This window comes from Dama dama, chromosome 25 (genome assembly GCF_033118175.1).
Source record: "Dama dama isolate Ldn47 chromosome 25, ASM3311817v1, whole genome shotgun sequence".
NCBI classification, from domain to species: domain Eukaryota; kingdom Metazoa; phylum Chordata; class Mammalia; order Artiodactyla; family Cervidae; genus Dama; species Dama dama.
This window is the reverse complement of record NC_083705.1, coordinates 76,556,012-76,574,001: the sequence shown is the minus strand read 5'-3', so window position 1 is coordinate 76,574,001 and position 17,990 is coordinate 76,556,012. Positions and strand designations below refer to the sequence as shown.

General features: G+C 58.6%; 1 protein-coding gene across 1 annotated transcript in view; it reads right to left on the bottom strand.

Moving 5' to 3' along the window:
* LOC133046642 (uncharacterized) overlaps positions 1-17,093 on the bottom strand; it is a 38,925-nt gene extending 21,832 nt beyond the window's left edge. Inside the window, exons 1-10 of the mRNA XM_061129516.1 lie at positions 17,055-17,093; positions 16,636-16,743; positions 15,312-15,398; positions 14,901-15,122; positions 8,598-8,773; positions 8,119-8,220; positions 7,365-7,489; positions 6,557-6,712; positions 4,759-4,871; positions 3,815-3,849 (exon numbers count right to left, since the gene is read on the bottom strand). Of these exons, the coding sequence (XP_060985499.1) occupies positions 3,815-3,849; positions 4,759-4,871; positions 6,557-6,712; positions 7,365-7,489; positions 8,119-8,220; positions 8,598-8,773; positions 14,901-15,122; positions 15,312-15,398; positions 16,636-16,743; positions 17,055-17,093 (1,163 nt within the window). The remainder of the gene's footprint in view (positions 1-3,814; positions 3,850-4,758; positions 4,872-6,556; positions 6,713-7,364; positions 7,490-8,118; positions 8,221-8,597; positions 8,774-14,900; positions 15,123-15,311; positions 15,399-16,635; positions 16,744-17,054) is intronic.
* Between the last annotated feature and the right edge of the window lie 897 nt (positions 17,094-17,990).

The following is a 17,990-nucleotide window of genomic DNA, read 5'->3' as shown; positions in this document are numbered from 1 at the left end:
GACGGTGACGGGGGGGGGGGGGGGGGGGAGCTCCTCGGGCGTCTCTCTGTGAGGACGGTGGGGGTGGGGGGGTGTAGTTAGCGGGGGCGGGAGCTCCTCGGCTCTCTCTGTGAGGACGGTGGGGGTGGGGAGCGGGTGTAATTAGCGGGGGCGGCGGGGGGAGCCTGGCTGAGGTTGGGGTGCGACACACGGCCCTCCTCCCCCGCAGGGCTCCGAGCGGCTGCTGGGAGGCCGCGTGGACGCCTTGAGTGGCCCGCACGGGGCTGCGCGTGCCCACGACTGCCATCCCGGGAGGCGCCAGGAGAGGGGCTTCTCCCCGCCGAGCACCCCGGCCCCTGCACGTGCCAGTCTGAGCAGCAGTGGGGCAGGGGCCTGCAGAAGCGCACAAGGGCCACGGCACGGCCCCTCCCTGCGGAGGCCCAGGGAGATGGACCCGGGACGCTCGTCCTGGACACCCTCGGGGGGTGGCGTCATCACAGGAACAAGAAGGGGACTCGGCCTCCGCTACCGACCTGAAGGTGGGGCGTGAGGACAGGGCGGGCCGGTCAAAGCTCCAGACCCAGCATCCGCGGGGGGCGCGGCCCTGGGAGTCTTGACCCGCTCGTGCACAGCCCAGCGTGCCGGCTGGCGTGTGAGCCGCCGGGACCGTGTCCTCTTGGTCACTCGGTCTGTGTAGCAATGGGAACGGGCGCAGGCCACGCCTGCAAGATTAGACAGTGCACACCTGCCTGTGTGTGGTCATCCCCATGCACATTTTCATTCTGGCTGGTCAGTCCCAATAATCCAGTCCAGTTAGAGTCCCACAGTAGCTAACAGTCCAAAAGGAACATGCCCAATAAACCAGTCTGATCACTGCTGCTGGAGACACACTCTGTAAAGTCCCACAAAGTGCTTCCACTGAACACCCGTGAGACACAGCAGTGCCCAGGGTTCGCGCATATTCCCAGGTCTCCAGAAGCCCAGATGCCTGACCTGCTCCAGCAGCATCCCCCCAGGCTGTGTCTACGACTCACCGTTTGTTTCCAAGGCCAACCATTCAACATCACACTAATCCAAGTCTATGCCCCAACCACTGAAGCCAAAGAAGCTGAAGTTGACCGGTTCTATGATGACCTACAAGACCTTCTAGAACTAACACCTAAAAAAAGACATCCTTTTCTTCATAAGGGATTGTAGTGCAAAGTAGGAAGTCAAGAGATACCTGCACTAACAGGCAAGTTTGGCTTTGGAGTACAGGATGAAGTAGGGCAAAGGCTAACAAGAGTTCTGTGAAGAGAACGCACTGGTCATAGCAAACACCCTCTTCCAACAACACAAGAGATAACTCTAGATATGGACATCACCAGATGATCAATACCGAAATTAGATCGACTATATTCTTTGCAGCTGAAGATGGAGCTCTATATAGTCAGCAAAAACATGAGCTAGAGCTGACTCTGGCTCATATCATCAGCTCCTTTTGTAAAATTCAGATTTAAATTGAAGAAAGTAGGGAAAATCACTAGGCCATTCAGGTATGACCTAAATCAAATCTCTTATGATTAATAGACTCAAGGGATTAGATCTGATAGGCAGACTGCCTGAAGAACTATGGACAGAGGTTAATAACATTGTACAGGTGGCAGTGACCAAAACCATCCCAAAGAGAAAGAAATGCAAGAAGGCAAAGTGGTTGTCTGAGGAGACTTTACAAATAGCTGAGCAAAGAAGAGAAGCAAAAAGCAAGGGAGAAAGGGAAAGATATACCCAACTAAATGCAGAGTTCCAGAAAACAGCAAGGAGAGATAAGAAAGCCTTCTTCTATGAACAATGCAAAGAAACAGAGGAAAACAATAGAATGGGAAAGACTAGAGATCTCTTCAAGAAAATTGGAGCTATCAAGGGAATGAGGACAGAAATGGTGCGGACCTAATAGAGGCAGAAGAGATTAAGAAGTGGCAAGGATACACGGAACTATGTACAAAATGTCCTCATGACCCGGATGACCACGATGGTGTGGCCACTCACCTAGAGTCAGACACCCTGGAGTGTGAAAGGAAGTGGCCCTCAGGAAGCATCACTGTGAACAAAGCTCGTGCAGGTGATGGAATTCCAGCTGAACTATTTAAAATCCTAAAAGATGGTGCTGTTAAAGTCAGCATGTCAATATGTCAGCAAATTTGGAAAACTCAGCAGGGGCCACAGGATTCAAAAAGGTCAGTTTTCATTCCAGTCCTAAAGAAGGGCAATGTCAAAGAATGTTCAAACTATAGGACAACTGTACTCATTTCACATATTAGTAAGGTTATGCTCAAAATCCTTCAAGCTAGGCTTCAGCTATATGTGAACTGAGAACTTCCAGATGTATGAGTTGGATTTAGAAAAGGCAGAGGAACTAGAGATCAAATTGCCAACATTCATTGGATCATAGAGAAGGCAAGGGAATTCCAGAAAAACATCTACTTTTGCTTCATTGACTACGCTAAACCTTTGTGAGGATCACGACAAACTGTGGAAAATTCTTCGAGAGATTGGGAATACCAGACCACCTTGCCTGTCTCCTGAGAAACCTGTGTAAGAGTCAAGAAGCAACAGTTAAAACTGGACATGGAACAGCTGAGTGGTTCCAAATCGGGAAAGGAGTACATCAAGGCTGTATATTCTCACTCTGTTTAACTTATAAGAGATATGCAGACAATACCACTCTAATGGCAGAAAGAAGAGGAATTAAAGAACCTCTTGATGAGGGTGAAAGGGGACTGAAAAGGATGGCTTAGTTAAAAAAACTAAGATCATGGCATCAGGTCCCATCACTTCATGGCAAATAGAAGGGGAAAAAGTAGAAAGGGTGACAGACTTTATTTTCTGGGCTCCAAAATCACTATTGACAGTGACTGTAGCCATGAAATTAAAAGACACTTGCTCCTTGGAAGGAAAGCTACGACAAACCTAGATAGCATATTAAAAAGCAAAGACATCACTTTGCTGACAAAGGTCTGTATAGTCAAAGCTCTGGTTTTCCCAGTAGTCATGTACGGTTGTGAGAGTTGGATCATATAGACGGCTGAGTGCTGAAAAAATGATGCTTTTGAATTGTAGTATTGGAGAAGACTCTTGAGAGTCCCTTGGGCTGCAAGGAGATCAAACCAGTCAATCCTTAAGGAAGTCAATCCTGAATATTCATTGGAAGGACTGATGCTGAAGCTGAAGCTCCAATCCTTTGGCCACCTGATGAGAACTGACTCACTGGAAAAGACCCTGATGCTGGGAAATATTGAAGGCAAAAGGAGAAGGGGGCAACAGAGGATGAGGTGGTTAGAGAGCATCACCAGCTCAATGCACATGAGTTTGAGCAGACTCTGCGAGACAGTGCAGGACAGAGCAGCCTGGCGTGCTGCAGTCCATGGGGTTGAGAGTCAGACTCAACTTAGTGAGGGAACAACAAAAAATGAAGTCCAGTCCTGAAAACAGCCCAGTGTCCTGTAGGACACACAGCAGACAAGACCATCATCGAGAAGCAGACGGATCGGCTTCCAGGGAAACTTGGGGTATCAGGAAGGTGCCTTTGGATTTGATGAGGTAAAGTGGACCATTTAGTTAACGACAACCACCAGTTACGCTGTAATAAGACAACCTTGGCTCCTACTTCACTAAATAAATTAATTGAAGATGATTTAAAAACCAAAATATGAAGCAAATAAAAATAATGAAAGTATTAGCAAGGAGTATGGAGGATAGTCTGTGAAAAAAAGAGTGATTTTTTAAAAGCAAGGCAGTTGAGAAGAATGTAGCTGTTTCAGACGTACAAAACAGCTCTAAGGAAATGGCGACTTACCCCTGCTCGGAGGGTCCCAGGGGGCTGTGCAGATGCTGTGGGGGGAAAGCAGTCACACGATGACGACCCTGAGCTTATCAACACAGCGCCCGCGTCATCTGCAGCTCACTTGGAGCAGGGCTACCTCGGGGTCTCGGGGTCCCGGACGAGGGTCTCACAGGGGAGCCCCTTCCCTGCGCCCTTGCTCATCTGTGCATCTCTGCTTCTCATTAGTAAGAGACAGGAAGTAGAAGGCTGGGTCATGTGAGATGTACTTATTTTACTTTTTAAGAAAATGCCAACTCTTTGCAAAGTCCTGTAGCTTCACACGCCACCAGCCACGTGCGAGTCCTGGGGGTTGGGCTTTTTGGTCACGGCCACTCTGAGGGCTGACTGGCGGTGTCTCATCGTGGTTTCAGCTTGTGTTTCCTTAAGGGGGAATGATGCTGATGTTCACCATCTGGGTTTGTCTGCCACCCATGGGATCCCTGTTGGTGAAGTGTGTGCAGATATTTTGCCCATTTAAAAAACCTGATCAGTGTTCTTGTAACTGAATTTTCAAAGTTCTATGTATATTCTGGGTACATACATATGATTTGCAAATGATTGTTTCTCTCTGTGGCTTATATTTTCATTTTCTGAATGGTGACCTTTAAAGACTAAAAGTTAACTTCGATGAGGAGCTGCAAAAATGGGTGGGTCGGAAAGGTGTCAGCCCTGCTGGCTTGATCTTGTGGAGAGTCAATTCAGAAACGATACAACACCCACACCCACAGGACTCGCCAAAGAGCCACATACACAGAACCCCACACGTGCACTGCATCACATACACCCCCCCAAAACACTCACATATATGTGCCACACCCCACCCCTGCCACACCAACACAGAGGTCCCGGCCTCCAGGTGACCTTGGGCCCCCTACCCAGTCCTGGACGGATAGATGGGGAAGCAGGGATGCCGGTACCTGTGACAGGTCTTCTATTTGTAAACGCACATCCCTCTGTCCTGTCTGGTGTTTCGAGTCCTGCTGTTGGCGGCCCTGCGTCATGTAATCAAACGTGCTCAACCTTTTGGCCACTGGAAAGGAGAAAGCAGGCAAGAGACAGTCACCAGCCACCCGTCCACGGCCCGCAATGCTGGGAGCTGGCTCCTGACCTGGAGCCTGGGCAGCGGCCGGAAGGCCACCCCAAGCCTGGCTGACCTTCGGGCCGAAGCCAGCAGGTGTCTGCACCCGTGGAGCCCACCAGCCCCCATCCCGGGGGCCTCACAGACCCGTAAAGTCAGCGTGGATGCGGCAAGTGTGGAGCTCAGCTCTGTCTTAAGGTGAGACGGTGGCCAGCACGTGGCAGACAGACTCAGGTTATTAAAGAGTCTCTAACATGTTTCTCAACAGAAGATCACTACTAACAAAAGGAGACACGATCCGGTCCTGTGTCTCCACCCTGGTGGTGCGGGGTGGGGGCTAACTTTCCATTTCTTTCCCTGAAAACTGACAAACATGGGAACAGATGGTTTATAATTATTTCTGGAAAGAGAAAAGGCCACCCACAGAAGCCTATTTGCAGCTTGAGGAGCAGACGGAAGACCGCCGCCCCCAGAGCCCCCGTGGGCGGGGGGGTCTGCTCCCAAGGGGGCCCCGGCTCAGCCCCTCCCCCACCTCGCCCCCTCCCCGGGGGCTCCTACAAGGGCTGTTTCTTCTGGAGCCTTGAATTCTTTCTCCGTTAACTGCACACACTCCCTCAGAGGCCGTCACAGTCTGAGGACACGAACTGGACCTTGTTGATATTCTAGTGAAGACATCCAATCTTCTGCCCAGGTCTGCACAAAGGCCCCCAGACGCGGGTGCCGGCAGGCTCTGCGCGTCTCTGGAGCCCGCCTGGTGTGACACGGGCGTGGCCAGAGCACACACAGGAGGAGAGGCAGGACAGGCCTGCGTCCCCGGTCAGACCCTCAGCCTCCCGTGCGGCTGCCCGGCGCCTCCTCGCGCCTCCGCCTGAGGCCGTCTCCCCCGCAGGCTCGATGAGGACTCATAGCCGGGCCAGGCGGCCGCGTCTGTGAGCTGGCCGGGTGGCTCCGCCTCAGGCCCCCTGGCTGCGGGGCCCCGTCCTGGCCACCTCCCCGCCCCCCACCACCAGGAGCTGCAGACGCAATTGGCAAGTTCAGTGTTCTTCATCGTCAGGGATTCTGGGATTCTGGCGGGTGCTTCTCTAAATACCCTGCTCCTGCCTCACAGACTCCATCCTCTCATCTCTCTCAACACTGTCACCGCCCACTTTCTAACCCCTCTGTGTTTCTGCGGGTCTCAGACTAGAACTCAGCCCTCTGCCCTTTGGGGTGTTCCTTTCTACCCTGAACTCACTGCTGGAGGAGGCGGCCTGCTGGGGACCTGTGTGAGCACAGGGGTGAAGGCCAGCCAACCTGGGGAGCACGTGCTCACAGGAGCACGTGCTCATGTAGAGGGGAGCCTGGGGAGCACGTGCTCAGGTAGAGGAGGAGCCTGGGGAGCACGTGCTCATGTAGAGGGGAGCCTGGGGAGCACGTGCTCAGGTAGGGGGAGCCTGGGGAGCATGTGCTCAGGTACAGGAGGAGCCTGGGGAGCACATACTCAGGTACAGGAGGAGCCTGGGGAGCACGTGCTCAGGTAGAGGGCAGCCTGGGGAGCACATACTCAGGTACAGGAGGAGCCTGGGGAGCACATGCTCAGGTAGAGGGGAGCCTGGGGAGCACGTGCTCAGGTAGAGGGGAGCCTGGGGAGCACATACTCAGGTAGAGGTGGAAGAAGAGCAGGTGGCCAAGCAGCAGCAGGCTGATGAGCGCCAGCAGCAGCACCAGCAGCCCGAGCGCCAGGAGGACGCCCTTGCTGGTCCTCACGGGGGAGATCGGGAGGAAGAGCAGCCACGTGTCCTTGTTGGAGATACCTGTGGAGGTGGAGCCTCATCGGGTGCATCCCAGGGTCAGCCTTGGCAGTGGGGGCGGGGACACCAGCTGGAGAGAGCCCCTCCCTGCCTACCCAGTGAGCCCCTCCCCGTGCAGGTGGCCCCTCCCTTCCCAGATGAGCCCCTCCCTGCCCAGATGAGCCCCTCCCTGCCCAGATGAGCCCCTCCCTGCCCAGGTGGCGCCTCCTCATTGCCCTGCCTAACCTAAGTGCCCTTGCAGCCCCTCCTCTCTGCAGTGGGCATTGATTCCCTTTATGGATCTGGAAGGTGAGGCTCGGAGAGGGTAACTAAGTGCCCAGGTCACAGAGCCTGACCCTGGCGTCCACTGTGCTGGCCTCCCCACTGTCCCTACAGCTGAAAGGCCACAGCCACCACCTTGGGGCATTTCCAGGACATAGTCCTCTGTGACAAGGGGACCGGGCACCCCAACCACAGTTTCCAACAACCAACTGAGGAAAAGCAGGGAGGGGTTGTGTGCGGGCCAGTGAAGGCCGAGTTTCAGCTGAAATGTCTTCGCCCCACAACTAGGTCTGGACAGGTGCTTGGGCCCAGATTGCCCCGTGTGGCACCCTGGGTGGGCGGTGGGCGGGTGGTGGGCGGACGGCCAGCCTGGGGGGCAGGGGGGGGTGCGCACTCCGGTAGCGTGAGTCGGTGCGCAGGGCGGCGGGGTTGAAGAAGTACTGCAAGAAGATGTACAGAAGGATGACGATGATGCAGAGCAGACCGGCCAAAGCAGAGGCCACCGAGCTGAAGAAGCACCTGCGGGCAGAGCTGGCTGAGTGCCTGGAGGCCTGACGGCCCAGGAGGGGGGCCTCCAGCTCCGGTACGTCCCTGCCGAGCCCCAGGACCCCCGCCAATCCCCCTGGGCCCCTGCTGGGCCCCAGAACCCTTGTCAAGAGCCTGTGACCAGAATAATATCTCTTCCTCCAAAACAATAAACCCTAGGCAGCAACTCTCAGAGTGTGGTTTCACTGAAGTGTCTTCCTTCAGTCTTCCTGATGTTACACCTTTAACGTTTTCAATGTTAAACAGGGTCTGATTGTTTAACAGGGTCTAGTTGATTCCCCACTTTTCCTGAAGGTCCCTTACACCTGCCCCCAGGCCTCTGACCCCCTGTTCCCCGGTGGCCCCGTCCTGCTGACCCTGCCTGTGGACGTGGGGACTCCTGGGCCCACCTGCCCCCTGGAGCCCCACTCAGCCTGCTCTGCGTCAGGACCTGCAGCGCCCGTGAGCTTGGCCCCCTTGGCCCTCCTCCAGGCGTGCAGGCAGGGAGCAGGCACCCTAAGGGGTGTGCCCCGGAGGAGGGGCGCTGAGCAGGCGGGCCCTGCCCTGGTGCTGCCCTCCACCAGGGCCCCTCTGCCATTGGGGAGGTTGGGGGGAACGCTCACCAGTAATTTCTGCTTCCCACGCAGTTGTTCAGCCATTTGCAGTGATGGTCAAAGCCTGAAACACACTTGTTGCAGGCGCTGCAATGCTTGGCTTTGGCACTCCTGGGAGGGAGGGTGGACAGGGCAGCCTGTCAGTAGGCTGTGCGGTGGGGGGGCCGGGCAGAGCCCGTCTGCTCAGAGGGTCCACCCGATGCAGTGGGCGTCTTCCCCGGGCCTGCTTCCGGTCGCTCCCGCCCGCCCACGGACGCCCCCGGGGCCCTGAGCAGCTGGGGGAAGTGATCGGGCGGAGGTCAGCGGCTGTCTGAGACCTCAGACGGGCGCTCGGCCCAGGAGGGGGCGGGGGGCTGTGCCCGGGACCCCGCCTCTCTGAGAGGGGGCTCGGCCAGGCACCTGCCGGGGAGCAGGGGCGCCCGAGTACGGCCCGGCCCGGGACACAGCCTGGCGCCCCTGCCATGGCCGTCCCCCCCCCGGACACGCACACGGGGACCTCGCAGAGATGGCAGTGTTGGTTCTGGATGACGTGCGGGTGTTTGGACCGGTCGAAGGTCGGCATAGGCTGAGAGTAGTTCTTCAAGCGGACGCTGGCTTCGGCCGGGTCGATGGAAATGGCGACCAGGTGGGCTAAGAAGTGGAAGAAGAATATCCCGCCGGTCACCTGCAGGGGGCGTCAAGGAGCAACTCGGCCCAGGCAGCTGTGGGGCCCGTCCAGGGGGCGGGTGGGTCGGGCCCTCAGCCGCTGGGGGGCCCATACGTGGCTGGCGGCAGGGAGCAGGCCTGCCCCTCTGGCAGCCGCGTGCCCTGCCATCCCCCGAGCCCTTTGTCCTGCAAGGACAGAGCAGGATCAGCTGTGGCCCTGAGACCCCTGCCGAGCCTCCTGGAGGAGGCCAGGCCTGTGCGTGCTGGTGGGCACCAAGCTGGTACCGGAAGGGGTGGTGGGGGTCCTTGGGGCAGCAGGGCTATGCTGAGCGTGAGTCCTCAGGAAAACGAGGAGGGTGGGAGGGTTCAAACACCTGCCAGTGAGCCTCTGTGGCCACTGGGCCCGCGACTGTCGTCTGTGTCTGTCTGTCCCTGTTTCTCTGTGTCTGTCTCTGTCTCTCTGTCTCTGTCTGTCTGTCTGTCTCTCTATTCCCCCCAGCCCTCTCGGCATCCCCCGCCCGGAGCTCCCAGGGTGACCTCACGCGCTCAGATCCACCCTCTGCACGATCTCTCCAGGGACCAACACACTGTCCCCATGGAAACCAAACAGGAGGAAGCACAGCTCTGGCTCCCCTCAGCCCTGCCCTGCTTCCCAGGACGGTCCTGCGGGGAGGGTTGGGGTGCACAGGCCCGCTCTGCAAGGGCCGCCTGGGCATGGCGGGCAGGGCCTCTGGCCCACTCCCTGCCCACCAGCAGGGTCTACGGGGCACTGCCATGTGTGGGCTCTGGGCAGGGCCGGCCTCCCGGGCCCTCCTCACTCAGCACTGCCGTTGGGTTCAGGCTCCCACGGCCCCTGCGGCACTCAGCTCGGCAGGGACCCTGGGCTCCGGGCGCCCGTTTACGGCCTGCATGGGCCTCCTCGGACCCACCACCCGCAGGGCGTGGCCGGCCTCAGCGGGGGCCACTTTGCCTGAAGCTGCTCTGCTCCCCGTCCTCCAGCCTCCAGCGCAGACCCCAGGCTCTGGGTGCCAGGCATGGGGTGAGGGAAGCCCGGGCCAGCTAGGGGACACGGGGACCACCATGAGGGCTACAGTGAGCTGGGCCAGAGGGCAGGGCTGACCGGAGGGCAGGTGCCCGGGTCAGGGCTGGTGCCCGGGTCAGGGCTGGCCGGGGCATGGCCTGGAGGACGTGGGAAGTGAGGCTGACCGAGGACCAGCTGGGCCAGGGACCCCCACGGGGGCGGGGCTGCCGGATCCCTTGGAGCCACTGGGGCCCTTCCCGTGGTGCAGCTGGGGGGCCCCGCAGGGCTGGGTGGGGGGTGAGGACCGCCCCCGCCCGTGCTGACCAGCAGATGGAGCCCCGCCCTGCGCAGGGTGAGGGGCGGTGGGCGGGGCTCCGTGGCCAGCCTGCGGTGTCACAGCTGGTGGCACCACACGTCTGTGCCCACTGACCCCCAGCACCCACTTCCGGAGCACAGCAGGCCACTCTGTTTGTGTGGTTCCCGGGGCAACCGGAGCGCATCCGGAGCGCAGACGGGAGGGGCCGGCGGGGTGGGCCGGGGGCAGAAAGTGGCTCGCTGCCCAGGTGAGGCCCTGCTCAGCTGGCTGCAGTGGGCTTGACCCCACCGGGCACCTTCGGGCAGGGCCGGGACTGTGGGCAGGACGGCAGGCAGGTGGCCCACGTGCTCTCTCCCCATGAGACCACTGCCAGGCAGGGAGTGTGGCACAGCGCCCATACTCAGACCCTTGGCCTTACGTGGAGATGCCTGACCCATGGCCGACAGTCAGCCCCGTGGACTCCCCAGAACTGCAGGTGCCGGGGACCCCAGGACAGCGTGCTGCCTGGATGCAGTGGACCACGCTGCCAGGGCCCCTCAGACACTGAGAGTCCACAGCAGGCACACACCTGGGCCCGTCTGCAGGGGGGCAGGCAGGGTCGGCCATGCTTGCCCAAGATGGCCTGGCCACTCCCGTTGGTCACACACAGGGTGAGTGGCACTGTGGCACCCCAGAACAGACGGGTGCAGGTGGGTGGCACACCCTCCAGCTGCTGGCTTTCACTTTCAGATGTAATTTTATCTCCCAGAGTCTTAGGTTCAGGTTAATAATACAGAGAGCCTGGCCTGGCGTCTCACTCCCAGCAAACAGGACCCGAGCTCCAGGACGCGGACGCGGCTCCCCTGGCAACTATCTGCAGTCAGTAAACAAACAGCCTGGGCGCGGCCTGGACACCCGCCCTGGCCCCTGGCTGCTGTGCCGGTCCTGGCTGGGGGCGGGGCCCACACTGGAGCACCCCCTCACGGCCTGGGTCCCAGAGGACCCCCGCCCCTCCTGCCCCTCCCGCACTCGCAGGGCGGCCAGGGTCCAACTTGCTGACCCCTCCCCCCCGTCTCCAGTGGGCCTGTGGGGTGCTGCCCGACTTCCGGAAGCTCCACAGCCCTGACCCCGGGCCTGGGACCTCTGTCAGCTCTGCTCCTGGGTCCCTGCAGGTGCCAAGGGGCACCGGCGCCCCCCCGTGGCCAGAGCGCGGCACTCAAGTGCCCTTCTGGGACTTCACTGACACAGGGCAGGTCTGGGCAGCAGGAGACTTGACCAGAAAACACATCCCACAGGCAGTCTGAGCTCTGGACAGCCAGGAAGGCCACCCTGCATCCTCAGCCTGGGACAGGCAGGAGGGGCTCACAAAGACTGGGTGCTGAGCCACCCAGGGGCGGGGGCCACAGGGGCAGGGGAGAAAGGACCGCCCACCTGGGGCTCCGTGCCAGCACAGAGCAGGTGAGCACTCACGGGGGCTGCTGAACAGGGCACATGTGTCCCTTGCAAAGACTCCCCAGGCCAATGCTCAGCTAAGTTTTGGGTCAAAAGAGAACAAAGAGACTGGATTATATAGCCCAGCATAAAGCTATGACAAACCTAGATAGCTTATTAAAAAGCAGAGACAACATTCTGCTGACAAAGGTCCGTCTAGTCAAAGCTATGGTTTTTCCAGTGGTCATGTATGGATGTGAGAGTTGGACTATAAAGAAAGCTGAGTGCCAAAGAATTGATGCTTTCGAAATGGTGTTGCAGAAGACTCTTGAGAGCCCCTTGGACAGCAAGGAGATCAAACCAGTCCATCCTAAAGGAAATCAGTCCTGAATATTCATTGGAAGGACTGATGTTGAAGCTGAAGCTCCGATACTTTGGCCACCTTATGCAAAGAGCTGACTCACTGGAAAAGACCCTGATGCTGGGAAAAGTTAAAGGCAGGAGGAAAAAGGGACGTCAGAGGATGAGATGGTTAGATGGCATCACTGACTCAATGGACATAAGTTTGAACAAGCTCTGGAGACAGTGAAGGACAGGGAAGCCTGTGTGTGCAGTCCATGGGGTCACAATGAGTTGGACACAACTGAGCGACTGAACACAGGTGAGGTGGAGCTGTGTCCCTGAGAGGCTCTCAAGTCCCAACCCCAGGAACTGTCATGATTTTACCTGTGAGTGGGGTCTTTGCAGATGACCAAGTTAGGCTGAGGTCCTTGTGATGTGTCCTGACTTCATGGGACTGGTGTCCTTACAAGAAAAGCAGCCCAGGACTCAACACGCAAGACGCTGTGAGGACATGGAGGTGGCTGGATCTGAAGCCAGCAGACGCCTGAGGCCCGCAGAGCTGGGATGGGTCCTGGAAGCTTTGCAGGGGCACGGCTCCCCCAGACATCTCAGGCCTCTCACTTCCGTCCTGTTCATCTGTGCCTCAGCGTGTGTAACACTGTGGGTGTCCATACGTGTGGCCAGCGGGTCACTTGTGCATTATATGTATACTTGTGTATGTGTGTGTGTTTGTGGGTCTGTGTGCACACATACCTAGAGGTAAACTTACAGCTTCAGATATGATGAAAAGAAAAAAAGGTCTAAAACCAATGACCGAAGTTTCCACATTAAGAAGGTAGAAAAAGAGCAATTAAAGCTGGCACATTGAAAGGAAATAGCAACAATAAAAGCAGAAATTCAGAAAAAGTAAACAGGGAAAATCAATAAGTCCAAAAGCAAATCCTCTGAATAACCAATAAAAGTGATAAACCCTAGGAAGATGGATCACTGGTGACATCACTACAGATCCTACAGACACTGGCTGGATAACAGGAAATAATGCAAATAGCTTTATTCCAAGAAATGTGACAATCCAGACGACATACTCAAATTTCCTAAAAAGCACAACTTTTTGCCAAAACAGACAAGAGGAAACAGAGGAAGCTGAAAAGCCCTTTTTCTACTGAGGAAATTGATCACGGCAAGTCTTACCACAAAGAAGTCTCTGCTAACTCAGGGGCAGGGACAGACAGGCCTCATCTGAGGGAAGAGATGCCCACACAGATGCCCTGGTTTCTCTGGCTGATGGAGGCTGGGCGGGGGCGGGGGGTGACTCTGGGACTCAGTGCTGCCCCACATCTGCAAAAGGACTTGAGAAATCAGCAAATGCCAACCTTGGTATTGGGGAACACGTGGTAACTTCCCAGGGACTTTTAAGGTGAGAAAACAGAATGGTGTGGAAACAGACATCTTTGTTAGATGCAGAGTGGGCATTCCAGGGACACTTCATCATGTGGGGGGGCTTTAAAGACACTCAGCATGTGTGAGACATGACGCAAGCAGTCTTAATCAGCACCTGGTATTTGGGGTCCATCACTTTGCCCTCCCTGCTTTTTCAAAGCTGAAAGATGCTGAGCTCAGGGCTCGGGCACCTTTGCGAGCCTGCGAGGGCCCTTCCTGCCCTGCCACCTCCCACCCAGCTGCCCACCACCTCAGCCACCTGGCCACCAACGCCTGGTGGGCGGGCAGCGTAGCCCATTTCCTCACTGCAGAGTGAAGGCGCAGACGCAAATACCCCACTTCACAGCAGCCCAGCCTGTCCATGGGGCTTCCCAGGTGGCACTGGTGGTAAAGAACCCGCCTGCCAATGCAGGGGACCTAAGAGACGTGGTTGGGAAGATCCCTTAGAGAGGGAAATGGCAACCCACTCCAGTGTTCTCACCTGGAGAATCCCACGGACAGAGGAGCCTGCTGGGCTACAGTCCATGGGATTGCAGAGTTGGACACGACTGAAGTGACTGACACACAGCCTGTCCACTGGCTCTAATGTGCAGGGACCCTTGGGGTGGGGGCCAGGGTTCCTGGCAGAGCCCCACACCACCCTGATGCCCACCCAAGGGATCAGATGTCTTGTGCCCAGAACAAGGCCACTCTGGGGGGTCACAGACATCAGCGCCTCAGTGGGAAGGTGTGGTGAGGGGGGCTCCATGCACCTGACACTGAGGGGGGCATGTGAGCACCTCAAGTCCTTCCTCATTAAAACACACCATTCCTGGGGCTCCCCTGGTGGTCCAGTGGGTAAAACTCTGCACTCCCAATGCAAGGGGCCCAGGTTCATGCTCCAGTCAGGGAAGTAGAGCCCACATGCTGCAACTAAAGATCCTGAGGGAAGGTGTGGTGAGGGGGGCTCCATGCACCTGACACTGAGGGGGGCATGTGAGCACCTCAAGTCCTTCCTCATTAAAACACACCATTCCTGGGGCTCCCCTGGTGGTCCAGTGGGTAAGACTCTGCACTCCCAATGCAAGGGGCCCAGGTTCATGCTCCAGTCAGGGAAGTAGAGCCCACATGCCGCAACTAAAGATCCTGAGAGCCACAACTAAGACCCAGTGCATCCAGACAGATGGAGAAAGTGAATACTAGCACACACACAGATGCACACACACACACACACACACAGAGACAACACACACATGCACACACACGCCGTTCCTCTCGGACAGCACAGACTGGCTGTGTAGCCAGGGTCAGGGCAGCCTGCAGCCTGTCTGCAGCTCCTCCCCTCCTGGAGTCTCTGCCCACCCAGGACCCTCTCGCCCCTGCTGCCAGCCGGGTGCACTCCCCCTTCCCAGCACAGGTGGGCACTGGCAGCTGGGACCCCAATCCAGCAGCCACTGGCAGGCAGCTGTGGGGTTTCTGGTGCGGACAGTGGGGGTGAACCATGGCTGAACCACGGGAGCCGGAGCAGAGGCAGGTCTGACCACCCCTGTGGGTGGAGCTAGGCCCGCTGGAGGCCCCTTGGGAAGCCCCTCCCAACTTAGACCACAGCGCTTCCCCCCCACCCCCGGAAAAGGATACACTGTAGGCGATGTATCTCCAGTAGCGTGGCAGAAGGGGGATGAAGACCCCGAAGGTCGTGAAGGCCAGAATCAGGAACACGGTCCAGGCCACAATCTGGAAGGGATGCAAGGGCCGCGACCAGCCGTTCACCCTGGACAGGCGGGGCGGCAACACCTGCGTGCTCCTACTGGACGCAGCTTCTGGGAGGACCTGCCTCGACCTCCTGGCGCAGAAGGCCATCTGCAAGACAGCAGGGGGCACAGGGGGCCGTGGGCACCTGTCCACAGCTCAGCAAGCAGTTTCAGTGTGTGTGTGGTCCCCGGGCACCCTCACCTCTGCCGGGACCCCAGGGTGGGCAGTTACCAGTCCCTCATGGCTGGCAGGCCACCTACAGTGACGGTTTGCTGGTCACTTTACAAACGCACCCACCTCATCAGAAAATCCACGGATGTGGGTGGCCCACATGAAGAAGAGGTCCACATCCCCGGGAAAGCCCAGAGCAGAAGCAAAAGGCAGCTGGAGCCAAGGCAGTCAGAAGCTTTCTCCCACCAGAAACCCTGCCTTTCCCCAGGGCAGGAGCACCTCACAGCCAGGGTCCTGGCCCAGGGGTGGGCCCTCCAGGAGTGGGAGGGAACCAGGCCGTCTGCTGGGCAGGCCCGCCAGGAACGGTAGGGATGTGTCCTGGGAGGCCGTGGGGTGTTTGCGGTGTCGGAAGGCGACACTGTTAACAGTTGCTACAGGTGGAACTTGGGGGAGTTTAGAAGACTCTGTGCACAGCTTCCACGGTCTCTTCAGAAAGAAACACACAGCAAGTGTAGCTGACAGGAGCTGGCTACTTTAGGGAGAGACAGAAACATTGAAAACTATTCCGACTCTTGTGTGAGCTGGGACTCCCCGGGGCGGGGGGACGTCCTGAGGGCAGAGCTCAGCTGCTGCCTCTGCGGGCCGTCCACCCAGGTCCTCGGATGAGACGCCATGCAGACAGAGGCCACAGCGGCCCCGAGTTTGCAGGGCTCCAGTGAATCGAACAGCACACTTGTACAACAGGACCGAGGTACCTGGGAATTAGAACCCTGAGGGACAGGCATGGAGCTGAAACATGATTCCCAGATAGAAACATGGGATGGAAGGGCTGACATCTCACACCACACAGTAGGCACGCGGAAGGTCGCATCAAGGATTCCTGCAGGTCTTGGAACAGAGGTATGGGGAGGTGATGGTTATGAGACTAAACTTCACAGACCACAAAGCTGGAGACACAACACGACGTTGGTCTGTTAGGGTTTCCAGGCAAGGAAAAGGAAGAGGGTGTAAGAGAAGAAACAAAGAAAAAAGGGAAGCATGTGTGTATTGCAAGGAGACTGAAAACTTCAGCCCTAAATCACATTCCAAGAACCAAGCAGGGAAAAGAGAAATAACCTACAGTGGTGAAGATGGGAGCTCCGAGGACAGAGTCCTCAGTGTCCTAGAAGAAAACAATGGCATCACCTACGACGCGATGTAACTGGCACTTATTGAGTTCAAGTGCTGAGTCTCCTGTCCTGAGATGAGCAGCCAGGCTGTCACGCAGGCGGGACAGGAGGAGAGGCCTCGGGGCATGCAGGGGCACCTGCTCACCTTTTCAGATCCGAGACGCACCCCGAAACACCGGGCACCTCACATCCAGGCCACGGTGGGAGGCAGTGTGTCTGCATGAAACCCGGAGCCCACAGCGCTGGCCATGCTGGGACGCGGGGAGCCCAGCCACCCTCACCGACCCAGGGTGCCCGCAGGCAGACCTGGCCAGCTGTGGCTCCAGACCTTCCTCTCGGCTCTGTGCTGGGACATCGGGGGTCCCTGCACTGGTTCTGATGCTGGGGACCTGGGGAGGGCAGACGGGCTGGGAGGGCTGGACCTCTCGCCCCTGCCCCTCCTGGGCAGCACCCTCCGGGGGGCAGGGGCCCCAGGGGTCAGGGCAAGAGGGGGTCAGGGCAAGAGGGGGTCAGGGCCCCGGGGTTGGGAGAGCTCGTCCGCCCCAGTGCACCACGGCCGTGCCCGCCCTCCTCCGGGGACACTCACGGGCGCCCTGCCTGCTGTCCAACTCCGACCCTGACTGGCCATGGCTCATCCTCCCCAGGTCTCGACTCCACGCCCTGCCTGCCAGGAGCGCTAAGAGGAGGCTCAGCCAAGCACCCGGGGCGGGCGGCAGTCCACGGCCACCACCGCCGCCATCACCGCCCCCCCATCACTGCCCCGACCATCACCGTCCCCCCATCACCGCCCCCCCATCACCAACCCCCCATCACCGCCGCCATCACCGCCCCCCCATCACCGCCCCCCATCACCGCCGCCCATCACCGCCGCCCCATCACCGCCGCCCATCACCGCCCCCCCATCACCGCCCCCCCATCACCGCCCCCCCATCACCAACCCCCCATCACCAACCCCCCATCACCGCCCCCCCATCACCACCACCCCATCACCGCCGCCCATCACCGCCCCCCCATCACCGCCCCCCCATCACCGTCCCCCCATCACCGCCCGCCACCACCGCCCCCCATCACCGCCCCCCATCACCGCCCGCCATCACCGCCCCCCCATCACCGCCCCCCCATCACCGCCCCCCCATCACCGCCCCCCATCACCGCCCCCCATCACCGCCCCGCCATCACCGCGCCGCCATCACCGCGCCGCCATCACCGCCCCCCATCACCGCCCGCCATCACCGCCCCCCCATCACCGCCCCCCATCACCGCCCCGCCATCACCGCCGCCATCACCGCCCGCCATCACCGCCCCCCATCACCGCCCCCCATCACCGCCCGCCATCACCGCCCCCGCCGCAGGAGGAGCTGCAACTCGGCGGGCCCAACACCTGCTGTGGGGACAGGATCTCTTGTCTCACCCATGCTGAGACACAGTGCAGCTGCACGTGGACACACACCACACACACCTCACACCACGCACACCACACAGGACACACACCACACAGGACACACACACCACACACCACACAGGACACACACACCAGACACACCACACAGGACACACACACCACACAGGACACACGCCACACAGGACACACACACCACACACCACACAGGACACACACACCACACACACCACACAG